Raw genomic sequence first — 27,356 nt, forward strand, 5'->3', positions numbered from 1 at the left:
ACGGTTGTGACATTGTCTGAAAACAAACGGTTCTCTCTTCAGAAGAGGCCAAAACTGAAGAGCTCTGAGAATCGCACGGAGTTCCAAAATATTGATTGGTAATCTCGCCTCTTGAGATTTCCAAACCCCCTGCGCTGTCAGAGATCCCCAGACAGCTCCCCAACCTGAAAGACTTGCATCAGTTGAAATCACAGTCCAGGTTGGACGAACAAAAGAGGCCCCCTGGACCAAACAGTGGTGATCTAACCACCAAGTCAGAGATAGTCGAACATTGGGATTTAAGGATATTAATTGTGATATATTTGTATAATCCCTGCACCATTGGTTCAGCATACAAAGCTGAAGAGGTCTCATGTGATAACGAGCAAAGGGGATCGCGTCCGATGCTGCAGTCATGAGACCTAAAACCTCCATACACATAGCTACTGAAGGTTCCGACAAGCTGAAACCAATTTCAGACGTTTTTGTCTGTTAGAGACAAAGTCATGGATACTGAATCTATTTGGAATCCTAAAAAGGTTAACCTTGTCTGAGGAATCAAGGAACTTTTTGGTAAATTGATCCTCCAACCATGTTTTTGAAGAAACAACACTAGTTGATTTGTGTGAGATTCTGCAGAATGTAAAGACTGAGCAAGTACCAAGATATCGTCCAAATAAGGAAACACCGCAATACCCCGCTCTCTGATTACAGAGAGTAGGGCACCGAGAACCTTTGAAAAAATCCTTGGAGCTGTTGCTAGGCCAAAAGGAAGAGCAACAAATTGGTAATGCTTGTCTAGAAAAGAGAATCTCATGAACTGATAATGATCTGGATGAATCGGAATATGAAGATAAGCATCCTGTAAGTCTATTGTAGACATATAATGCCCTTGCTGAACAAAAGGCAGAATAGTCCTTATAGTCACCATTTTGAATGTTGGTATTCTTACATAACGATTCAAAATTTTTAGATCCAGAACTGGTCTGAAAGAATTCTCTTTCTTTGGAACAATGAACAGATTTGAATAAAACCCCAGACCCCGTTCCAGATATGGAACTGGCACAATTACCCCGGATAACTCCAGGTCTGAAACACACTTCAGGAAAACCTGAGCCTTTACTGGGTTCACTGGAATGCGTGAGAGAGAGAAACTTCTCACAGGCGGTCTTACCTTGAAACCTATTCTGTACCCTTGAGAAAGTGTTCTGAATCCAATGATTTTGGATTGAATTGATCCAAACAACCTTGAAAAATCGAAGTCTGCCCCCTACCAGCTGCACTGGAATGAGGGCCGCACCTTCATGCGGACTTGGGGGCTGGTTTAGATTTTCTAAAAGGCTTGGATTTATTCCAGACTGGAGAAGGCTTCCAATTGGAAACCGTTCCTTTAGGGGAAGGATCAGGTTTCTGTTCCCTATTCTGACGAAAGGAACGAAAACGGTTAGCAGCCCTAAATTTACCCTTAGATTTTTTTATCCTGAGGCAAAAGGGCTCCCCCCCCCCCCAGTGACAGTTGAAATTATAGAATCCAACTGAGAACCAAATAATTTATTACCTTGGAAAGATAGAGATAGCAATGTTGACTTAGAAGTCATATCCACATTCCAAGATTTAAGCCATAAAGCTCTTCTAGCTAAAATAGCTAAAGATATATACCTGACATCAATTCTAATGATATCAAAAATGGCATCACAAATGAAATTATTAGCATGTTGAATTAGCTTAACAATGCTATACACATTAGGATCTGGTACTTGTTGCGCTAAAGTTTCCAACCAAAAAGTTGAAGCTGCAGCAACATCAGCCAAAGAAATAGCAGGCCTAAGAAGATGACCTGAACATAAATAAGCCTTCCTCAGATAAGATTCAAGCTTCCTATCTAAAGGATCTTTAAAAGAAGTAGTATCTGCCGTAGGAATAGTAGTACGCTTAGCAAGAGTAGAGAGCCCCATCAACTTTGGGGATCTTTTCCCAAAACTCCAATCTATCAGGGTACAGTCTCTTAAACCTTGAAGGAAGAGTAAATTAAGTACCCAGACTATTCCATTCCCTAGAAATTACCTCTGAAATAGCATCAGGAACTGGAAAAACCTCTGGAACAACTACATGAGGTTTAAAAAACGAATTTAAACGTTTACTGGTTTTAATATCAAGAGGACTAGTCTCCTCCATATCTAATGCAATCAACACCTCTTTTAATAAAGAACGAATATACTCCATTTTAAATAAATATGAAGTTTTGTCAGTGTCAATATCTGAGGCAGAATCTTCTGAACCAGATAGATCCTCATCAGAGATAGATAAATCAGAATGCTGTCGGTCATTTAAAAATTCATCGAATTTATGAGAAGTTTTAAAAGACCTTTTACGTTTATTAGAAGGTGGTATAACAGACAGGGCCTTCTGAATAGAATTAGAAACAAATTCTCTCACATTAACAGGAATATCCTGAACATTAGATGTTGAAGGAACAACAGGTAATGGATTATTACTAATGGAAATATTGTCTGCGTTTGAAAGTTTATCATGACAACTAACACAAACTACAGCCGGAGGAACAGTTACCACAAGTTTACAACAAATGCACTTAGCTTTGGTAGAACCGACATCAGGCAGCAGCATTCCAGACGTAGATTCTGATACAGGGTCAGATTGGGACATCTTGCAATATGTAATAGAAAAAAAGAACATATAAATTTCCTTATATGATAGTTTCAGGAATGGGAAAAAATGCAAACGGAATAAGCCTCTGGAAACCAGAAGCAAAAATACATGAAGACTTAAATAATGTCAAAAGTCTGGCGCCAAGTATGACGCCCACAACTGACCAAATATTTTTTGGCGCCAAAAACGTCTGCAAGCAAACACGAGCGTCATAGATGACGCAACTACGTGAAATTTTTCTGCGCCAAGTAAGACGCCGGAAATGACGAAAATACGTCAAATGTAATTCTCGCAGCAAAAAGTCTTGCGCCAAAAATGACGCAATAAATTATAGCATTTTGCGCCCCCGCGAGCCTAACAGCCCGCAATTTGGAAAAAAAAGTCAATTTTGAAAAATTTCAGGTAAGAATTTTTTTTTTATGTGCATTTCCCAAAATGAAACTGACAGTCTGTAAAAAAGGAAATATACTGATAAACCTGAATCATGGCAAATATAAGTATAAACATATATTTAGAACTGTACATTTAAAGTGCCAAACCATTGCTAAGAGTGTCTTAAATAAAGGAAAACATACTTACCAAAAGACACTCGTCTACATAAAGTAGATAGCCAAGCCAGTACTTAAACGAGAATCGGCAGAGGTAATGGTATTATAAGAGTATATCGTCGATCTGAAAAGGGAGATGAATCTCTACGACCGATAACAGAGAACCTATTAAATAGATCCCTGTTAGGATGACCATTGCATTCAATAGGTAATACTCCCTTCACATCTCTGTCATTCACTGCACTCTGAGAGGAACCGGGCTTCAGCATGCTGAGAAGTGCATATCAACATAGAAATCTAGCACAAACTTACTTCACCACCTCCATAGGAGGCAAAGTTTGTAAAACTGAATTGTGGGTGTGGTGGGGGTGTATTTATAGGCATTTTGAGGTTTGGGAAACTTTGCCCCTCCTGGTAGGAATGTATATCCCAATACGTCACTAGCTCATGGACTCTTGCCAATTACATGAGACATTTTTTTGGGTTTTATGTCCCTTTAACCTTCACTCAGAGCTTCTACTGTGAGCATCTATAATCACCCTAAAGCTATATGAAACACTTATCAGATTGTAATGTAAAAATGTTAAATTATGATTTGTTAACCCCCCTCCCCCTAAAAAAATCCCTTTGCAGTATACTTTATATTTTTTATTTAAAGCAAGATAAATTCATAAAATGTGTAGGAGTTCATTTCAGGTTTGAATAGAATTTATTTTTGTAATATACTGGTTTCACTGGCATATTTATATATACTTTTGTTTTATTTAAATACTCTTTTGAATGGTTCATTTTCATGAAATAACCCACTGAATAAAAATAGTATTCTTTTTAACATAGTTGAGGAAGATGGCATTTGGGAGCATGGACTTTCCTATGAGTGTCGTACTCTGCTCTTCAAAGCAATACATAACCTGTTGGAGAGATGTTTAATGAATCGGAACTTTGTGCGAATTGGGAAGTGGTTTGTTAAGCCCTACGAAAAAGATGAAAAAATTGTCAACAAGAGGTGAGGACCTTCATTTAACAATTTAAAAGGTTTTGCAAGGAAAACTTGCAGCTCTGGGTTTTTTTTTTAATCACTCCTTTTAATACTTACCAGCCGAGATCCCTCTGCTTGTGGAAGTGGACAGAATCTGATCACTTCTCCTTACCTACTGTAAAGGGACAGTGTACTGTAATCCCCCCGCCCCCCCCCTTTTCTGCTTTAATTTGTTCCCAATTATCCATTTTACCTGCTGGAATGTATTAAATTGCTTACAAATAGCTCCTTTGTACTTTTTCTTATTTTTGAAATAACTGCTTTTGTCTGTTTTCTTCTCACCTATACTGAATATTTCAATACTTAGCTTTCCTTCCTAAGATAGGGACGGCTTCGTTCCTTACTGTTGGGAAATACAACACCTGGCTACCAGGAGGAGGCAAAGACACCCCAGCCAATCCCTCCCACTTCCTCATTACCCCAGTCATTCATTGCCTTTTGTCACGTTAGGAGGTGGCAAAGAAGTGTCAGAAGATTCGGAGAGTCCTGAAAAACGGTATCTGCCCTTTGAGGTAGGCCTGGAGTTTTAAGTCGTCATGTCAACCTCTCAGTGAGAGTATTGATGAAAGTTAGGGTTTGGAGATGCAGGGAAAGTTTTTCTGTGAAACCATCCAGACTACTGCTAACGGCTCCTAAGCAATCCGTGTTGACGAGTTTCACTGCCTGTTTTCTCTCACTCAATTCCATGTCAGGAGCACTGCTATAAGACTGTCACACTTGAAAGGCTGTGTCCTGGTCCACAGCATGGATCCTGGAGGTAAGAGTTTCAATTTTTACACATAAAATGCTATAACAGGGTCACAGTGTGGCTCCTTGATAGGATCCAGGGTTAATATTCTCTGAAGGGTTTTTTTTTGAACAGTTGGGGTTAATTCATCAGTGTATTATTTACATGCTGCTTTGTGTGATTTTTTTTTCCTGGGCTGATAGACTTTGTTTTTGGCTGGAACAAACAGATTTCACTTTTAAGTTTCACCTTCGTTTTTGAAAGTGTTGCACAGCTCCTATTACTTGCTATACTTGTAATAACAGGGGAAGTACTGTCTTGCACTCCATGTGACCAGTTGTGGTCTATGTTCATTTCCTCCATTCTGGCTGAGACTTGAACCTGAGGAGAGTGTTTCCTCTGTTAACTGTCTGGGTCTAGGAGATGGTGAGTGCCACAGCCATTGGGGGTATAAAGGTGCAGTTTTCTATAATAAAATCTTATGTTCTTCTGTGGGTATAACCTGAGCTATGGAGGACTCTGACATGTTAGAAGGTACTCCTTCTGAACTAAATCATAACTGTTTATATTTTGAGGAGGCCGTGGTATTCCCGCCCACTCAATTATGTTATAAAGTCTAAGAAGGGAGACAAGCCTGCTAAAGTTCTTAGTCCCTCTGAGCCGTCTATCTCTCAGGACTCGGCATCCCGTGAGATTACTACATTATCCACTCCTCATGCAGTTCCCAGTAGCACATCTAATCCTCCATCCGGAGGGGGCCTTTATCCTGTGGACTTTCCTGCACAGTTACAAATGGTGGTGTCTGTGGCCCTCAGTGCATTACCTCGCTCTAACAAACGCAGAAAGTTTAGACATAGCTCTCCTGACCCAGAGTCCTCTAAATATTTATCGGATGTAGCTATTATGTCCCAGTTATCCGATGATGAGTTAACCTCTGTAGCTTCAGAGGGTGAACTTTCTAGGTCGGAGTCCTTGGCGTCTAAGCCTCCTGCTGTGGAGGAACCATCCTTTTAGATTTAAAATTGAGCACTTGCATTTTTTATTAAAGGAGGTTCTGTCTATGTTAGAGGTTCCAGAGGTTGTGAAGCCTGAATAACCTATGATAACTAAATTAGACAGAGTTTACGAAGACAGGAAAGTTTCTTTTGACTTTTCCTGTGCCGGTTAAGATGGCGAACATTATTAAGAACGAATATGAAAGAATTGGTTCTTCCTTTCCCCCTCGTCTACTTTTAAAAAGTTATTCCCGGTCCCAGACTCTCAACTGGATTTGTGGGGCTCCATTCCTAAGGTGGATGGTGCTATCTCTACGCTTGCTAAACGTACTACTATACCTCCTTGAGGATAGTTCTTCGTTCAGAGAACCGATGGATAAGAAAATGGATACCTTTCTGAGAAAGATGTTTTCAACATACTGTTTTTTTGTTTCAACCAGGTGGCTGCAGTTGCAGTGGTTGCCGGAGCGGCTACCTACTGGTGCGACTTTGTCGGAACTCATTGAGGTGGAGTCTCCCCTCAAGGATATTCAAGACAGAATTAAAGCTCTGAGAATTTCTAATTATTCGCCTAAATGCAAAGGCCTCTGACTTTGCGGTCCTAGCCTGCCGGGCGCTCTGGTTGGAGTCTTGGTCTGTGGATATGTGTAAGTCCAGACTTCTTTCTCTTCCCTTCAAGGGAAAGATTTTATTTGGTCCAGACGTGGACTCCATTATTTCTACGGTTACCGGAGGCAAGGGTGCCTTCCTACCGCAAGATAAGAAGAACAAGCCTAAGGGGTGACAATCTTCTAATTTTCGTTCTGACAAATCCCAACGACAACAATCCTCCTCCAAGCCCTAGCAACCCATTAGTACTTGGAAGGCGGCTAAGTCCTTGAATAAATCCAAGTAGAATAAGAAGCCCGCTGAAAAAAAAAAAATTGGCATGAAGGGGCGGCCCCCGATCCGAGATCGGGTCGTGTAGGGGGCAGACTGCCTCTTTATTCAGACGCCTGGTTCAAGGACGTATTGGATCCATGGGTCCTGGAGGTGGTATCTCGGATACAAGATAGGCACAAATCTCATCCGCCAAGGGGCAGATTCCTTCCCTTGAATCTGTCTACCAGACCAGAAAAGCAGGGTGCCTTTCTATGGTGCGTTCGGGATCTATTCTCCTTAGGAGGAGTTGTACTGGTGCCTATCGAAGAAAGAGTTTTGGGGTTTAATTCAAACCTTATTGTGGCCCCAAAGGAGGGAACTTTCCGCCCAATTCTGGACCTAAAGTGCTTAAATAAATTTCTCAGTGTCCCTTTCTTCAAGATGGAGATAAGGTCCATCCTTCCTTTAATTCAGGAAGACTAGTTTATGACCACTATAGGCAAAACGAGAAAAGAAGGTCCAATGGCACTACATTTAAGATAAATGGGAACTACTGCCCAATGTAAGGATGCTAAAGTATTAACTTAAAGGGACATGAAACCCAAATTTTTTCTTTCATGATTCAGATAGAGAATACCATTTTAAACAACTTTCTAATTTACTTATATAATCTAATTTGCTTCATTCTCTTGATATTCTTTCCTGAAAAGCATATCTAGATATGCTCAGTAGCTTCTGATTGGTGGCTGCACGTATTTGCCTCATGTGATTGGCTCACCAATGTGCATTGCTATTTCTTTAACAAAAGATATCTAAAGAATGAAGCAAATTAGATAATAGAAGTAAATTGGGATGTTGTTTAAAATTGTATTCTCTGTCTGACTCATGAAAGAAAATTTTGGGGTTTAATGTCCCTTTAAGTTCCAGGGTTGATGCTGTGTTTAATAGAGACTTAATTTGACTAAAATTGGGGAGAATAGAGACCCTCCACAACAAGTATACACTGATAGCACTCCTGAGTCCTAGGAGGTGGGTGAATCCCAATGTATATTAGTAATCACAGAGAACTTATGTCAATTCCATGAATGACAAAAAATGGGTCAGATAGTGGTGAGAGAATAAATTAAAATATAACTTTTATTAATTGAATTAATTAAAATTGTCACACACACACAATTAAAACTACGGATAGGGGGGATTTGACAGCGTGTCATACAGTAATAGATGCTAACAATATAGCATATTAAGTATCATAGTCACCTCCAATAGAAGGATATTATAGGGAGAAACTAGCTAATATATAATAGCCAGGATTCACAATTGGAATCACTTATAATATGTTAAGGTGACTAATGCTGATAACTACTCCTGAATTGGTATGGCGTTAAGAAATTGCGGAGGATATTTAGGATGTATATGTTACCAGATGAGCATAAATGCTAGAGCACTATAGGATAACGACCAAATATGTGAAGATATAAATGTTGTTGGGCACTTGGGGTTATCCTCCAATGACTGGGTTCACACGAATTGGTAGGAAACCAAGGTGGTAAATCCAGAGATTAAAAATCTCTATGTATATGTGTATGTACACATATTAATGAATTTAGGATATTATTGTAGTGCACCCAGTAGTTACATAGGCTAGTGCGCTAGTGTGTCAGTAAACCTCCATTGACAGAAAAATATTAGTTGTGATTAAGTTTATATTTGGTAGTTTTGGGCATATTCTGCCACTTTAACAGTGGTTTATGTTTGTCAAGAGTTAGTAGTACATCAAAAGTTGGGATAAGTTCAGTATATAACAGGTAAAAGTGAATACTATTATTGTATTATTCCCAATAGGTACACTGTAACTCAGCCATTCACTTAAGATGAAACAAAGTAACTGCTATAGTAGCATGCTTTACTGTGAATTGTTATTACTGTAGCGATATGCTTTTAATACAATATGCCAGAATAATCACACATCTGACTGGGAGGTAGCTCTAATAAATTAGAGTAACATATAAACAATACTTGAGTTTAAGTTAATTAGCTTGATATAACAGCAAGCCACCTCTTTTGCACAATCGTTTATTTAGAGGGTATGTAATGAAGAGGCGGTTTTGAAGTTTAAAGGCACTCAAAAGGTTAAGTGTAGTGAATATTCATTGTGTCTCATTACATGGGAGTGGGTTAATCTATAACATGTTGAATAAAAAATACCCAATTCTGGTGATACTATGCTTCTGCATATATATATATATATATATATATATATATATATATATATATATATATATATATATATATATATATATATATTGAAGGCTTGACCACTTCTGGGTTTGTCCCAGTTTATCAGATTCCAATCGGACAATATAACCTCTGTGGCTTACATCAACCATCAAGGGGGAACAAGAAGTTCCATGGCGATGAAGGAAGTATCTCAGATTCTGGAGTGGTCCGGGTGTGGACAACTGGGAGGCAGATTTTCTCAGCAGGCAATCCTTCCATCCCAGGGAATGGTCTCTCCATCCCGAGGTGTTTGCAGAGATATGCTGCAAGTGGGGGACGCCGGAAATAGATCTCATGGCGTCCCGTCTCAATACCAAGCTACCCAGGTACGGGTCGAGGGATCCCCAAGCGGATCTAATAGATGCACTAGCAGTGCCCTGGAGGTTCAAACTCATATCTTTTCCCTCCATTACCGCTTCTTTCTCGAGTGGTGGCCCGCGTCAAGCAGGAGCGGGTATCAGTAATCCTGATTGCTCCATTGTGGCCGCGAAGGACGTGGTTCGCAGATCTAGTGGAGATGTCCCCATCTCCTCCGTGGAAGTTACCTTGTCGCTGAGACCTGCTGATAAGAGGTCAATTTGTTGTTGTTTTTTGCATGCTATTTTAAGCTTAAAGGGACATGAAACCCATAATTTTTATTTCATGATTTGGATAGAGAATACAATTTTAAACAACTTTCCAATTTACTTCTATTATTTAATTTGCTACCTTGTATTCCTTCTATTTGCTGAAAGGTTTATCTAGGTAAGCTAAGGAGCAGCAAAGCACCTAGGTTCTAGCTGCTGATTGGTGTCTGCAGATATATAATGACTGTCATTGGCTCACCCATGTGTTCAGTTAAAAACTAGTAGTGCATTGCTGCTCCTTAAACAAATGATACCAAGAGAATGAAGCAAATTAGATAATAGAAGTAAGACATTTGTTAAATTCCATGTTCTATCTAAATCAAGAAAGACAAATTTTGGGTTTCATGTCCCTTTAATGGCGGTGTTTGCAATATACACCATTTGCTTATGTACTTTCTTTTTAGTGCAATCTTTTTCTTCTGTTATGTGTGATCAGTCCACGGGTCATCATTACTTCTGGGATATAACTCCTCCCCAACAGGAAATGCAAGAGGATTCACCCAGCAGAGCTGCATATAGCTCCTCCCCTCTACGTCAGTCCCAGTCATTCTCTTGCACCCAACGACTAGATAGGATGTGTGAGAGGACTATGGTGATTATACTTAGTTTTTATGACTTCAATCAAAAGTTTGTTATTTTAAAATAGCACCGGAGCGTGTTATTACTTCTCTGGCAGAGTTTGAGGAAGAATCTGTCAGAGTTTTTTTTTTTACTATGATTTTAACCGGAGTAGTTAAGATCATATTGCTGTTCTCGGCCATCTGAGGGAGGTAAAGGCTTCAGATCAGGGGACAGCGGGCAGATGAATCTGCATTGAGGTATGTAGCAGTTTTTATTTTCTGAATGGAATTGATGAGAAAATCCTGCCATACCGTTAAAATGACATGTATGTATACACTTCAGTATTCTGGGGATGGTATTTCACCGGAACTACTCTGTTAAAGGTCACTAATCCTTTTTAATAACTATTTATCATGTTAAACGTTTTTGCTGGAATGTAGAATCGTTTACATTGCTGAGGTACTGTGTGAATAAATATTTGGGCATTATTTTCCACTTGGCAGTTTTTTTGCTTTAATTGTGACAGTTTCGTTTCTCTTCACTGCTGTGTGGGAGAGGGAGGGGCCGTTTTTGGCGCTCTTTGCTACGCATCAAAAAATACCAGTCAGTTACTTTTATATTTCCTGCATGATCCGGTTCATCTCTGATAGATCTCAGGGGTCTTCAAACTTCTTTGAAGGGAGGTAAATTCTCTCAGCAGAGCTGTGAGAATTCTTATAGTGACTGTGAATAAAAACGTTGCTTTGTATTTTTTATGCCAATCTTAGATTTAAAGATTCTAAACAAATTCCTAAGAGTTCCATCGTTCAAAATGGAAACTATTCGGACAATCTTACCCATGATCCAAGAGGGTCAGTACATGACCACAGTGGATTTAAAGGATGCTTACCTTCACATACCGATCCACAAAGATCATCACCGGTATCTAAGGTTTGCCTTCTTAGACAGGCACTACCAGTTTGTAGCTCTTCCATTCGGATTGGCTACGGCTCCAAGAATCTTCACAAAGGTTCTGGGTGCCCTTCTGGCGGTACTAAGACCGCGAGGGATTTCGGTAGCTCCATACCTAGACGACATTCTAATACAAGCTTCAAGCTTTCAAACTGCCAAGTCTCATACAGAGTTAGTTCTGGCATTTCTAAGGTCGCATGGATGGAAAGTGAACGAAAAGAAGAGTTCTCTTTTTCCTCTCACAAGAGTTCCATTCTTGGGGACTCTTATAGATTCTGTAGAAATGAAGATTTACCTGACAGAGGACAGGTTAACAAAGCTTCAAAATGCATGCCGTGTCCTTCATTCCATTCAACACCCGTCAGTAGCTCAATGCATGGAGGTGATCGGCTTAATGGTAGCGGCAATGGACATAGTACCTTTTGCACGCCTACACCTCAGACCTCTGCAATTATGCATGCTAAGTCAGTGGAATGGGGATTACTCAGATTTGTCCCCTACTCTGAATCTGAATCAAGAGACCAGAAATTCTCTTCTATGGTGGCTTCATCGGCCACACCTGTCCAGGGGGATGCCATTCAGCAGGCCAGACTGGACAATTGTAACAACAGACGCCAGCCTACTAGGTTGGGGCGCTGTCTGGAATTCTCTGAAGGCTCAGGGACTATGGAATCAGGAGGAGAGTCTCCTTCCAATAAACATTCTGGAATTGAGGGCAGTTCTCAATGCCCTTCTAGCTTGGCCCCAATTAACAACTCGGGGGTTCATCAGGTTTCAGTCGGACAACATCACGACTGTAGCTTACATCAACCATCAGGGAGGGACAAGAAGCTCCCTAGCAATGGTGGAAGTATCAAAGATAATTCGCTGGGCAGAGTCTCACTCTTGCCACCTGTCAGCAATCCACATCCCGGGAGTGGAGAACTGGGAGGCGGATTTCTTGAGTCGCCAGACTTTTCATCCGGGGGAGTGGGAACTTCATCCGGAGGTCTTTGCCCAAATACTTCGACGTTGGGGCAAACCAGAGATAGATCTCATGGCGTCTCGCCAGAACGCCAAACTTCCTCGCTACGGGTCCAGATCCAGGGATCCGGGAGCGGTTCTGATAGATGCTTTGACAGCACCTTGGAACTTCGGGATGGCTTATGTGTTCCCACCCTTTCCGCTGCTTCCTCGATTGATTGCCAAAATCAAGCAGGAGAGAGCATCAGTGATTCTAATAGCGCCTGCATGGCCACGCAGGACTTGGTATGCAGATCTAGTGGACATGTCATCCTGTCCGCCTTGGTCTCTACCTCTAAGACAGGACCTTCTGATACAGGGTCCATTCAAACATCAAAATCTAACTTCTCTGAAGCTGACTGCTTGGAAATTGAACGTTTGATTTTATCAAAACGTGGTTTTTCTGAGTCGGTTATTGATACCCTGATACAGGCTAGGAAGCCTGTTACCAGAAAGATTTACCATAAAATATGGCGTAAATACCTATACTGGTGCGAATCCAAACATTACTCCTGGAGTAAGGTTAGGATCTCTAGGATATTGTCTTTTCTACAAGAAGGGTTAGAAAAGGGTTTATCAGCTAGTTCATTAAAGGGACAGATTTCAGCTCTGTCCATCTTGTTACACAGGCGTCTGTCAGAAAATCCAGACGTCCAGGCTTTTTGTCAGGCTTTAGCTAGGATCAAGCCTGTGTTTAAAGCTGTTGCTCCGCCATGGAGTTTAAACTTAGTTCTTAACGTTTTACAGGGTGTTCCATTTGAACCCCTTCATTCCATTGATATAAAATTGTTATCTTGGAAAGTTCTGTTTTTAATGGCTATTTCCTCGGCTCGAAGAGTCTCTGAGTTATCAGCCTTACATTGTGATTCTCCTTATCTGATTTTTCACTCAGACAAGGTAGTTCTGCGTACTAAACCTGGGTTCTTACCTAAGGTGGTCACTAACAGGAATATCAATCAAGAGATTGTTGTTCCATCCTTGTGTCCAAATCCTTCTTCAAAGAAGGAACGTCTTCTACACAATCTGGATGTAGTTCGTGCCCTCAAGTTCTACTTGCAGGCAACTAAAGATTTTCGCCAAACTTCTTCCCTGTTTGTCGTTTATTCTGGACAGAGGAGAGGTCAAAAAGCTTCTGCTACCTCTCTTTTTGGCTTCGTAGCATAATACGTTTAGCCTATGAGACTGCTGGTCAGCAGCCTCCTGAAAGAATTACAGCTCACTCCACTAGAGCTGTGGCTTCCACTTGGGCCTTTAAGAATGAGGCCTCTGTTGAACAGATTTGCAAGGCTGCAACTTGGTCTTCGCTTCATACTTTTTCCAAATTTTACAAATTTGACACTTTTGCTTCTTCGGAGGCTATTTTTGGGAGAAAGGTTCTTCAGGCAGTGGTTCCTTCTATATAATGAGCCTGCCTATCCCTCCCGTCATCCGTGTACTTTTGCTTTGGTATTGGTATCCCAGAAGTAATGATGACCCGTGGACTGATCACACATAACAGAAGAAAACATAATTTATGCTTACCTGATAAATTCCTTTCTTCTGTTGTGTGATCAGTCCACGGCCCGCCCTGTTTTAAGGCAGGTAAATATCTTTTAAATTATACTCCAGTCACCACTTCACCCTTGGTTACTCCTTTCTCGTTGATTCTTGGTCGAATGACTGGGACTGACGTAGAGGGGAGGAGCTATATGCAGCTCTGCTGGGTGAATCCTCTTGCATTTCCTGTTGGGGAGGAGTTATATCCCAGAAGTAATGATGACCCGTGGACTGATCACACAACAGAAGAAAGGAATTTATCAGGTAAGCATAAATTATGTTTTATCTATCCTTTGGCAGTACGCACTTCAGTCTGCACATCCCGCCACGGCACTGTTTTTGGCACCCTTTGTTGTATCGGCACCTTGGGAGGGATTCTGTACATGACCTCTGGTGCGATGTTGTATAACGCCATGTTAATAGAGGGGTTAGTAGTCTGAGAAAGCAGTTTTCCATAGCGCCCTTATTCTGTTCTGTGATTTACACTTCATGCATTGTGTGTTTCATCCGGTATCTGTGGGGTTAAATTTATTTTGCTGCGAGCTGGACTCGGCGCTCCTATGTTTGACATGTTCAAACCCCTCTCTACAAGTTGGGTTTCTTTATGCTCATACTCTGGGGGTATATGGTATGCAAAATGGTGGCTGAGGTTATTCTTTCCCTTACATGGCATATCATAATTTTTAACATTCTAAGGTATTTTTTCCCTGTTTAAGGTTTTCTGTTTAAGAATTTCCTTTTCACAGTTATTCCCTGGTGTTTTTCGCCATCTTGTGGCGTTTTGATGTTATTACATCTATAGATTCTGATTACACAGTATTGATAATTTTTTAAAGGATTTTTACTTTCTGACATCACATATTTATGATTCATCTCATATGATAATTCAGCATGTTCATGTTTATGCTTTTTTTTGTCTCTTTATAATAAAAAAAATAATTTTCTGAGATGTTGATTCCTCTGAAGAATATAAATAGTACATGAGATTCATACAAATATTTATATGCTGCATGATTATCCTTTTAAGGTTTTTGTCGGTTATTTCCTCTGAAAGCTATATACATATTTTATTTCTTAGGATATATTATGTATATGTGTGCTATATTTTTTTCCTCATAATGAGATTTATAGATCTGTCTGTTGCATATGACTGACTGTTGCAACTTCTATTCTTTATGTTAATTACAATACGAATTATCTTAGTATGATTTAGAATCATACTTATATATTTTATGTATATGTGTACATTATTCTATCTCTCTCATAGGGAGTAGAATTTCTGTTAATGACATAGCAGCAAGTATTTGTTCAAGATACAAGATGGTTTTTCAAGTCTTGTCCTCTGTAGGACAGATTTATCCTAGTCTATCTTCTAACCTGGTGATAGAAATGTATAAATGGATTAGTGGTTTGGTTAAATACCTAATAACTAGATGTCTTGGGTTCAAAATCAGCTCTTTATTGATCTACCTCCGGCAGATCAGGGCTTAGGGTTTTATTACAACTTTTTTGTCTTTTCCAAGTAAGAGAAATCCTTTCCTCCCTATTTTAGATCTTGTGCCTCAACCAATTTCTTTAGGTTCCGTCCTTCAAGATGGAGACTTTCCATCTTCCTTTGGTTCAGGAGGGTCAGTTGATGACCACTATAGATCTGTAGGACACATACCTCCATGTTCCTATTCACATAACTTTTTCAGTTTTCTGCGGTTTGCCTTTCTAGACAAACTCCTTTTCGCAGCCCTTTATTTTGGCCTAACTACAGCTCCCAGAATATTTACAAGGGTTCTGGGGGCTCTTTTAGCGGTAGCCAGACCTCAGGGAATCGCTGTGGCCCCATACCTGGACAATATCTTGGTTCAGCCTCCATCTTTTCATTGGACAAGATCTCACACAAACTCGGTTATTCACTCAGGGTGGAAGATAAATCTGGACATGAGTTCCCTGGTTCCGGTTAACAGGGTCTGTTTTTTGGGGACAATCATAGATTCGGTCTTCATGAAATTCTTCCTACCAGAGGTGAGAGAGTCCAATCTTCTGTCTGCCTGTCTTTCCCTTCAATCCTCTGAATGCCCCTCAGTAGCGCAGGGCATGGAAGTAATTGGTCTCATGGTGGCCTCCATGGAAATTTTTCTTCTTTTTGCTTGCTTCCATCTGAGACCTCTCCAACTATGTATGCTCAAACAATGTAACGGCGACCTTTCGGACCTATCTCAGCTGGTCGTCCTAGACAACCTCACAAGAGAATCTCTCTTGGTGGTTCGGTCAGGATCATTTGGTTTAAGGCATGCGCTTTTTGAGACCACCTTGGGAGATGGTGACTTTGGATACCAGTCTCTCAGGCTAGGGAGCTGTTTGGATTCCTTTAAGAGCTCAAGGACCTTGGTCTCCGATGGAATCCGTCCTCCCAATAACAATTCTGGATGAGATGCAATGCTCTTGTAACGTGGCCTCAACTTGGTTTCTGTCCAGTTTATCAGTTTTCTATCGGACAAGATACAATCTGTGATATACAACGAGTGAGTCCCACAATTGCCACTTTTCTGCTTTTTGTCCCGGGTGTGGACTCTGGGAAGCAGACTATCTGAGCCGACAGACGCAGGGGTCAAATAGAGGATTGCGGCTCACTCTTCTCATGCTGCTTCTTCTTCCTGGGGCTTTTAAGAACAAAGCTTCCTTAAAACAGATATGTAAGGCGGCTACTTGGTCCTCATTGCATACCTTTTCAAATTTTTATGTTTTTGCCTCGGCTGAGGCTGCTTTTGGGAGAGAGGTGCTTCAAGTGGTGGTGCCTCCAGTTTAGGTCCGCCTGCCTTTAGTTCTTCCTCCCTGTTCATTCTATGTCCTCTCTGGCTTGGGTATTGGTTTCCCAACAGTTTTTGAATGAAATAGAGGACTCCTTATGCCATTGTAAAGAAAACAATTTATGCTTACCTGATAAATTCTTTTTTTTTTTTTATGGCGACATTTATTTTTATAATCTTCTGGCACCTCCTATGCCCCTTGTGTCCCTATTTCTCTTTCCTTATTCCCTCGGCTGAATGACTGTGGAGTATGGGAAGTGGGAGGGATACTTAAAGCTTTGCTGGGGTGTCTTTGCCGCCTCCTGGTGGCTATGAGTTGAATTTCCCAACTGTAATTGAATGGAATCGTTTTCTCTCAATGTCAGGAAATTAATTAATTTATCTGGTAAGCATAAATATTGTTTTAACCTTTGTGATTACATTGTATCTAAACCTCTCTTGACATTCACCTGATCACATGGCTATTATCTATTAACTTGCATTTAAGCCAATTAGTGCAGTGTCAGCCAAAACTTCATGGGAGAGAGCACAATGTTATCTATATGGCCTACATGGATTAGCAGTCGCTTGTTGGGAAAAGCTAATAATAAAAAAAAAAAGCATGTGATAAGAGACTAGTGGCTTAGAAAGAGGCGCTATTTAGAGGTTTAAAGGTTATAAAGTATATTAATATAACAATGTTGGTTGTGCAAAGCTGGGGAATGGCCAGTAAAAGCATTCTTTTTATACAATAACAATTTTGGTGTAGACTTTCCCTTTAAGTTTATTTTTGTATTTGAGTTGGCTGTTTTTGCTTATTAAAAAACAAAAATAGTTTTCTTCTGTTATGTGTGATCAGTCCACGGGTCATCATTACTTCTGGGATATAACTCCTCCCCAACAGGAAATGCAAGAGGATTCACCCAGCAGAGCTGCATATAGCTCCTCCCCTCTACGTCAGTCCCAGTCATTCTCTTGCACCCAACGACTAGATAGGATGTGTGAGAGGACTATGGTGATTATACTTAGTTTTTATGACTTCAATCAAAAGTTTGTTATTTTAAAATAGCACCGGAGCGTGTTATTACTTCTCTGGCAGAGTTTGAGGAAGAATCTGTCAGAGTTTTTTACTATGATTTTAACCGGAGTAGTTAAGATCATATTGCTGTTCTCGGCCATCTGAGGGAGGTAAAGGCTTCAGATCAGGGGACAGCGGGCAGATGAATCTGCATTGAGGTATGTAGCAGTTTTTATTTTCTGAATGGAATTGATGAAAAAATCCTGCCATACCGTTAAAATGACATGTATGTATACACTTCAGTATTCTGGGGATGGTATTTCACCGGAACTACTCTGTTAAAGGTCACTAATCCTTTTTAATAACTATTTATCATGTTAAACGTTTTTGCTGGAATGTAGAATCGTTTACATTGCTGAGGTACTGTGTGAATAAATATTTGGGCATTATTTTCCACTTGGCAGTTTTTTTGCTTTAATTGTGACAGTTTCGTTTCTCTTCACTGCTGTGTGGGAGAGGGAGGGGCCGTTTTTGGCGCTCTTTGCTACGCATCAAAAAATACCAGTCAGTTACTTTTATATTTCCTGCATGATCCGGTTCATCTCTGATAGATCTCAGGGGTCCTCAAACTTCTTTGAAGGGAGGTAAATTCTCTCAGCAGAGCTGTGAGAATTCTTATAGTGACTGTGAATAAAAACGTTGCTTTGTATTTTTTATGTCAAATTTAATTATTGTTATTTTACTAATGGGAACAAACCTTTGCTAAAAGTTTTGTTGTTTTAAAGTTTGATGCTATAACTGTTTTTCAGTTCATTATTTCAACTGTCATTTAATCGTTAGTACCTCTTTGAGGCACAGTACGTTTTTTGCTAAAAAAGATTATAACCAAGTTGTAAGTTTTTTGCTAGTGTGTTAAACATGTCTGACTCAGAGGAAGATATCTGTGTCATTTGTTCCAATGCCAAGGTGGAGCCCAATAGAAATTTATGTACTAACTGTATTGATGCTACTTTAAATAAAAGTCAATCTGTACAATGTGAACAAATTTCACCAAACAGCGAGGGGAGAGTTATGCCGACTAACTCGCCTCACGCGGCAGTACCTGCATCTCCCGCCCGGGAGGTGCGTGATATTTTGGCGCCTAGTACATCTGGGCGGCCATTACAGATAACATTACAAGATATGGCTACTGTTATGACTGAAGTTTTGTCTAAATTACCAGAACTAAGAGGCAAGCGTGATCACTCTGGGGTGAGAACAGAGTGCGCTGACAATGCTAGGGCCATGTCTGATACTGCGTCACAGCTCGCAGAGCATGAGGACGGAGAGCTTCATTCTGTGGGTGACGGTTCTGATCCAAACAGATTGGACTCAGATATTTCAAATTTTAAATTTAAATTGGAGAACCTCCGTGTATTACTAGGGGAGGTCTTAGCAGCTCTCAACGATTGTAACACCGTTGCAATACCAGAGAAACTGTGTAGGTTGGATAAATACTTTGCGGTACCGGCGAGTACTGACGTTTTTCCTATACCTAAGAGACTAACTGAAATTGTTACTAAGGAGTGGGATAGACCCGGTGTGCCGTTCTCACCCCCTCCAATATTTAGAAAGATGTTTCCAATAGACGCCACCACTCGGGACTTATGGCAAACGGTCCCCAAGGTGGAGGGAGCAGTTTCTACTTTAGCTAAGCGTACCACTATCCCGGTGGAGGATAGCTGTGCTTTCTCAGATCCAATGGATAAAAAATTAGAGGGTTACCTTAAGAAAATGTTTGTTCAACAAGGTTTTATATTACAACCCCTTGCATGTATCGCGCCGATTACGGCTGCGGCAGCATTTTGGATTGAGTCGCTTGAAGAGAACCTTAGTTCATCTACGCTAGACGACATTACGGACAGGCTTAGAGTCCTTAAACTAGCTAATTCCTTCATTTCGGAGGCCGTAGTACATTTAACCAAACTTACGGCTAAGAACTCAGGATTCGCCATACAGGCACGTAGGGCGCTGTGGCTAAAATCCTGGTCAGCTGATGTTACTTCTAAGTCCAAATTACTTAATATACCTTTCAAGGGGCAGTCTTTATTTGGGCCCGGTTTGAAAGAGATTATCGCTGACATTACAGGAGGTAAGGGCCACGCCCTACCTCAAGACAAAGCCAAAGCTAAGGCTAGACAGTCTAATTTTCGTCCCTTTCGGAACTTCAAAACAGGAGCAGCATCAACCTCCACTGCACCAAAACAGGAAGGAGCTGTTGCTCGTTACAGGCAAGGCTGGAAGCCTAACCAGTCCTGGAACAAGAGCAAGCAGGCCAGGAAACCTGCTGCTGCCCCAAAGACAGCATGAACCGAGAGCCCCCGATCCGGGACCGGATCTAGTGGGGGGCAGACTCTCTCTCTTCGCCCAGGCCTGGGCAAGAGATGTTCAGGATCCCTGGGCACTAGAGATCATATCTCAGGGATACCTTCTAGACTTCAAATTATCTCCCCCAAGAGGGAGATTTCATCTGTCAAGGTTGTCAACCAACCAGATAAAGAAAGAAGCGTTTCTACGCTGCGTACAAGATCTGTTAATAATGGGAGTGATCCATCCGGTTCCGCGGTCGGAACAAGGACAAGGGTTCTACTCAAACCTGTTTGTGGTTCCCAAAAAAGAGGGAACTTTCAGGCCAATCTTAGATTTAAAGATTCTAAACAAATTCCTAAGAGTTCCATCGTTCAAAATGGAAACTATTCGGACAATCTTACCCATGATCCAAGAGGGTCAGTACATGACCACAGTGGATTTAAAGGATGCTTACCTTCACATACCGATCCACAAAGATCATCACCGGTATCTAAGGTTTGCCTTCTTAGACAGGCACTACCAGTTTGTAGCTCTTCCATTCGGATTGGCTACGGCTCCAAGAATCTTCACAAAGGTTCTGGGTGCCCTTCTGGCGGTACTAAGACCGCGAGGGATTTCGGTAGCTCCATACCTAGACGACATTCTAATACAAGCTTCAAGCTTTCAAACTGCCAAGTCTCATACAGAGTTAGTTCTGGCATTTCTAAGGTCGCATGGATGGAAAGTGAACGAAAAGAAGAGTTCTCTTTTTCCTCTCACAAGAGTTCCATTCTTGGGGACTCTTATAGATTCTGTAGAAATGAAGATTTACCTGACAGAGGACAGGTTAACAAAGCTTCAAAATGCATGCCGTGTCCTTCATTCCATTCAACACCCGTCAGTAGCTCAATGCATGGAGGTGATCGGCTTAATGGTAGCGGCAATGGACATAGTACCTTTTGCACGCCTACACCTCAGACCTCTGCAATTATGCATGCTAAGTCAGTGGAATGGGGATTACTCAGATTTGTCCCCTACTCTGAATCTGAATCAAGAGACCAGAAATTCTCTTCTATGGTGGCTTCATCGGCCACACCTGTCCAGGGGGATGCCATTCAGCAGGCCAGACTGGACAATTGTAACAACAGACGCCAGCCTACTAGGTTGGGGCGCTGTCTGGAATTCTCTGAAGGCTCAGGGACTATGGAATCAGGAGGAGAGTCTCCTTCCAATAAACATTCTGGAATTGAGGGCAGTTCTCAATGCCCTTCTAGCTTGGCCCCAATTAACAACTCGGGGGTTCATCAGGTTTCAGTCGGACAACATCACGACTGTAGCTTACATCAACCATCAGGGAGGGACAAGAAGCTCCCTAGCAATGGTGGAAGTATCAAAGATAATTCGCTGGGCAGAGTCTCACTCTTGCCACCTGTCAGCAATCCACATCCCGGGAGTGGAGAACTGGGAGGCGGATTTCTTGAGTCGCCAGACTTTTCATCCGGGGGAGTGGGAACTTCATCCGGAGGTCTTTGCCCAAATACTTCGACGTTGGGGCAAACCAGAGATAGATCTCATGGCGTCTCGCCAGAACGCCAAACTTCCTCGCTACGGGTCCAGATCCAGGGATCCGGGAGCGGTTCTGATAGATGCTTTGACAGCACCTTGGAACTTCGGGATGGCTTATGTGTTTCCACCCTTTCCGCTGCTTCCTCGATTGATTGCCAAAATCAAGCAGGAGAGAGCATCAGTGATTCTAATAGCGCCTGCATGGCCACGCAGGACTTGGTATGCAGATCTAGTGGACATGTCATCCTGTCCGCCTTGGTCTCTACCTCTAAGACAGGACCTTCTGATACAGGGTCCATTCAAACATCAAAATCTAACTTCTCTGAAGCTGACTGCTTGGAAATTGAACGTTTGATTTTATCAAAACGTGGTTTTTCTGAGTCGGTTATTGATACCCTGATACAGGCTAGGAAGCCTGTTACCAGAAAGATTTACCATAAAATATGGCGTAAATACCTATACTGGTGCGAATCCAAACATTACTCCTGGAGTAAGGTTAGGATCTCTAGGATATTGTCTTTTCTACAAGAAGGGTTAGAAAAGGGTTTATCAGCTAGTTCATTAAAGGGACAGATTTCAGCTCTGTCCATCTTGTTACACAGGCGTCTGTCAGAAAATCCAGACGTCCAGGCTTTTTGTCAGGCTTTGGCTAGGATCAAGCCTGTGTTTAAAGCTGTTGCTCCGCCATGGAGTTTAAACTTAGTTCTTAACGTTTTACAGGGTGTTCCATTTGAACCCCTTCATTCCATTGATATAAAATTGTTATCTTGGAAAGTTCTGTTTTTAATGGCTATTTCCTCGGCTCGAAGAGTCTCTGAGTTATCAGCCTTACATTGTGATTCTCCTTATCTGATTTTTCACTCAGACAAGGTAGTTCTGCGTACTAAACCTGGGTTCTTACCTAAGGTGGTCACTAACAGGAATATCAATCAAGAGATTGTTGTTCCATCCTTGTGTCCAAATCCTTCTTCAAAGAAGGAACGTCTTCTACACAATCTGGATGTAGTTCGTGCCCTCAAGTTCTACTTGCAGGCAACTAAAGATTTTCGCCAAACTTCTTCCCTGTTTGTCGTTTATTCTGGACAGAGGAGAGGTCAAAAAGCTTCTGCTACCTCTCTCTCTTTTTGGCTTCGTAGCATAATACGTTTAGCCTATGAGACTGCTGGTCAGCAGCCTCCTGAAAGAATTACAGCTCACTCCACTAGAGCTGTGGCTTCCACTTGGGCCTTTAAGAATGAGGCCTCTGTTGAACAGATTTGCAAGGCTGCAACTTGGTCTTCGCTTCATACTTTTTCCAAATTTTACAAATTTGACACTTTTGCTTCTTCGGAGGCTATTTTTGGGAGAAAGGTTCTTCAGGCAGTGGTTCCTTCTATATAATGAGCCTGCCTATCCCTCCCGTCATCCGTGTACTTTTGCTTTGGTATTGGTATCCCAGAAGTAATGATGACCCGTGGACTGATCACACATAACAGAAGAAAACATAATTTATGCTTACCTGATAAATTCCTTTCTTCTGTTGTGTGATCAGTCCACGGCCCGCCCTGTTTTAAGGCAGGTAAATATCTTTTAAATTATACTCCAGTCACCACTTCACCCTTGGTTACTCCTTTCTCGTTGATTCTTGGTCGAATGACTGGGACTGACGTAGAGGGGAGGAGCTATATGCAGCTCTGCTGGGTGAATCCTCTTGCATTTCCTGTTGGGGAGGAGTTATATCCCAGAAGTAATGATGACCCGTGGACTGATCACACAACAGAAGAAAGGAATTTATCAGGTAAGCATAAATTATGTTTTTTGACATGTATACTTGAACCTGCTGGAAGAGCAGACTTTCTTATCTCTTTATACACAAACACCAATTCTGAGACCAATTGAAAAACATTTTTCAGTACTTTTGTCTCCCTACCCTCAGAGGTTGATATTTGATACAGTCTCTTATTTAGTTAGATTTTTTTTATAGCAAATACTACAGTATTCATATTTCAATATAGTTGGTTTCAACAGGCAAAATCAGCTATTTCAAATGACAATATTAAAGTAAAATAGTTATTTGTCCCATTTTTTTTTTCTATTCTGTTATCCATGTCAACAAAGGCGAAGCAGTTTATTTACTATGTTGGAGTGCTAATAATTTTTCCCCCCCCTCAGTGAACACCTATCCTGCTCCTTCAACTTTTTCCTTCACGGAGATAGTAATGTTTGCACAAGTGTGGAAATTAGCCAGCACCAACCAGTGTACCACCTTAGTGAGGAGCACCTCACACTTGCCCAGCAATCCAACAGTCCATTTCAAGGTAATAACTTCGGGTTCTAGTAAAAAAAATAAAAAAATTTTTTTTTACAACTATCATTGAAGAATCAAATCTTAAACACGTTTATTGTTTAAAGGACATTATACTGAAATTTAAAATGGACAATAGTACATTTTTAATTAGACTAGAAGTGTATTTACTTTGCAAAAAAAACTAAAATTAAAATATATATATTTTTTTGTAGGCCAAAGCACTTGAATCCAAGCGGCATACATGATAAACGTGAATAAAGTATTAACAGAAATTATTTTAGTCAAATTTGAAATGTATTCCTGTGCATTTCAGATGCCTTTCTAAGCATCCTCATTTCTTAAAGTGAAAGTCAATCCTAGCGTTGTACAAACACTAGGATTGACTTTTGAAACAAATAAAGGGGACTTTCCTTCATGAAGTATAAGATACTTCATGTAGAAAGCTCCTTTATTTGTTTCAACCGATCGCCGTTCTTAGCTGCTACAGCAGCCCATGGCTAAAAAATTTTTTTGCTAAGAGGTGACATTTTCACCTCTTAGCCAATAGCCGTGCGGTAAATCCGGCTTGGAGACGGATAATAATAATATAATAATTATAATATAATAATAATTATAACTAAAATTGTTGTGCTATATGTGGAGTGAAATAGTTTAGGTAAAGATTGGGTTTATATACTCAAAAACAAAATTTAGCTAGCGCTCCAACTGGGGAGCAAAGGCTAAATATATGGAAGTACACGGATAATATGTAAAAGTGTGAACATACACAGAAGATGTATAAAAATGAGTGTATACAGGAAATATCAGAAATATAATGTGCAAAACTCAGATAAAAAGCGCTAATATGTAAGAACAGTATAGGGACGTCTCCCTCAATGCTGAGTAAAAATTAAAATGTCTGTTAAAAGGTACCTTTAAAAGTATACAACTTGGATGTGAGAACGAATGTCAGTTTTCTTTCATAAAAACAGTGGTGAAATCACGTGATGGGAGTTCTCTGATGTCCCATAGGCTAATTCACTAACATGATATGATGTTCCAATCCTGTCGGCCGTTACAATGTATCCTAAAGCCTTCAATGAGCTAGCAGTGTAGCAAACTTTGTTGTCATGGAAATGATGCAATCCGCTTTCAAGCAAATATCTATGCTTTAGGTTCAAACGATAATTCCTCTTTTTCTGCTGTATAGGGAGTTTTAATTCCAGCAATGTAGCTCTTAATAACCACCGTGGGATATTAGAATACACATATATGTGTATATGTAGAAATACGTGGCCTGTCTCCACCGTATTCGTAGATACTCCCAGGAACAATGCATCGTGCAATAAGAAGCAATGAGGTTCCTCTGTGGCAGTTAGTAAGGTCTATGCGTTTCACCCTTACAAGGGCTTTATCAAGATACTTTGACTGGGGGCGTGTCCTGACAGTGGCCTTGTCAAGTCGTATAATCTAGAAGCTCTGTTTCCTAAATTGAAAAATCACTAATTATCTACATTTAACTGGGTCATCCTGCATATAAATGACCTAATATTCAAAATGGAAAATATGCTGCTTCAGCTGATACCAGTTATTTGAGGTTCCCAATAAGTGGAGTTCTAAAATAGCTAGATGAAGAAAATTCCAACGGCAACTTTCTCAAAAACCATAGAAGCATGGAAGTGGACTTTGATGTACAACTATAGGCTGCTCTGGCTGATATTGAGCATAAATTGTTACATGGGTTTGATCAGCTTATGGCGAAGGTACAACATCAAATTATAACTTGGAAGTATACAGAACTCAACATGGCGACTGAGTCAGAAGCAGCTGAGCTAACTAGCAACAACAAGTCTAAGATCTTGAGCCTCCTAAGTCGGAAAGCGTGCGGGGCTGCCTGTCTGACACGAGGGAGACAAAAGCAGAGGATCGAAAAGCTACCAAGCTTGTTTTTGTGAACCACGCTGCAACCGCACTCTCAACAGTATATGGGGGAGCATTGGAAGACCGGCTGCTTGCGCCTTGTTCTTTGAGAGATGGAGGGGCCTCCGTTTTTCCGGGATGAAGCGTTGGAACTCTAGACTTCTTAGTGCCCCCCACACATTTGATAACGGCCTCATTTCTCCACAACAGCAACCAAAGTTGGGGTATTACTGTGACCGAAGTGGATTAAAGCATTTGTAGTACACACAACACATCTTCCTAAAGGCAGTAATATATATTACTCCTATCTTATGTGGAATACAAAGAACGATGACTTTTGTTTCGGGACATGTTGGGTATATTACATATAAAGCTTTGTGTCTCTCTTTTTTTTTTTTTCGTTTTAAGTTAATAACAGGGAGTGTTTCGCATTTGAGGTTTGAGCCTTATGAAGTCACTAAATAGGTCTAAATTTAAGTGTTTTATGTCACTCTCTCTGCTCTTTGGTAAAGATGTAGATAGGCTCCTTATACAACACAGGGAATTATAAATGTCGACTCATGTCTGATGAAATTCTGTTTAAGCCTGTCCCAGATATTGTTTATATTTGTTGAGTCTTGCATTTAAAGTTCAATAGCAACCTAACTTTTACCTGATATAGTTGACATATCTGCCCCTGGGTATAGGGCCCATGTCCCAGGACAAGATTTCTGTAGGAAGATTGGAACACAAGCCCTCTTACAACATGATACTGGTGTAACAACATTCATATAGAGTAAAAATCTTTTTATACTGACATTCATGGATATGGTAAGGATAGTACATGATGCGCTGCTTTGATTCTATTCTATGTTTTCAAGCTTAAAAATATATCTTAGTAAAATAAAACAGGTGACAAAGGTAAGCCTTGGAATACTCTTCTTTATCTTTCTTTTTTAAATGATAGAAAGATTCAACAAGTTCCTGTCCACTCATACCCAACCTGCGATTGACGCATATGGAGACATTTATACCTCTATTGTGTACAATCTTGATATTAAAGAAAACCCCTTTTATTAACAAGTAACAACAATGCTCCTAGCTAGCTAACCTCCAGGACACGCTCTCTCGCGCGCTCTCTCTCTATCTCTATCTCGCTCTCGCTCTCTCGCTCTCTCTTTTTCTCTCTCTCTTTTTCTCTTTCTTTCTCTCTCTCTTTCTTTCTTTCTTTCTTTCTCTCTCTTTCTATCTTTCTTTTTCTTTCTCTCTCTTTTTCTTTCTCTTTCTTTCTCTCTCTTTCTATCTTTCTTTTTCTTTCTCTCTCTTTTTCTTTCTCTTTCTTTCTCTCTCTCTTTTTCTTTCTTTTTCTTTCTCTCTCTTTTCTTCTGTTAAGTGTGATCAGTCCACGGGTCATCATTACTTCTGGGATATTAACTGCTCCCCTACAGGAAATGCAAGAGGATTCACCCAGCAGAGCTGCATATAGCTCCTCCCCTCTACGTCACTCCCAGTCATTCTCTTGCACCCAGCAACTAGATAGGTCGTGTGAGAGGACTATGGTGATTATACTTAGTTTTATATCTTCAATCAAAAGTTTGTTATTTTAAAATAGCACCGGAGTGTGTTATTACCTCTCTGGCAGAGTTTGAGGAAGAATCTACCAGAGTTTTGCTATGATTTTAGCCGGAGTAGTTAAGATCATATTGCTGTTCTCGGCCATCTGAGGA

General features: G+C 40.7%; 1 protein-coding gene across 1 annotated transcript in view; it reads left to right on the top strand.

Annotated features, from left to right (window-relative positions):
- The window catches only part of MED13 (mediator complex subunit 13), a 1,182,528-nt gene that overhangs the window by 95,510 nt on the left and 1,059,662 nt on the right, over positions 1-27,356 (top strand). Inside the window, exons 3-4 of the mRNA XM_053707341.1 lie at positions 4,032-4,200; positions 23,616-23,761. Of these exons, the coding sequence (XP_053563316.1) occupies positions 4,032-4,200; positions 23,616-23,761 (315 nt within the window). The remainder of the gene's footprint in view (positions 1-4,031; positions 4,201-23,615; positions 23,762-27,356) is intronic.

This window comes from Bombina bombina, chromosome 3 (assembly GCF_027579735.1).
Source record: "Bombina bombina isolate aBomBom1 chromosome 3, aBomBom1.pri, whole genome shotgun sequence".
NCBI classification, from domain to species: Eukaryota; Metazoa; Chordata; class Amphibia; order Anura; family Bombinatoridae; genus Bombina; species Bombina bombina.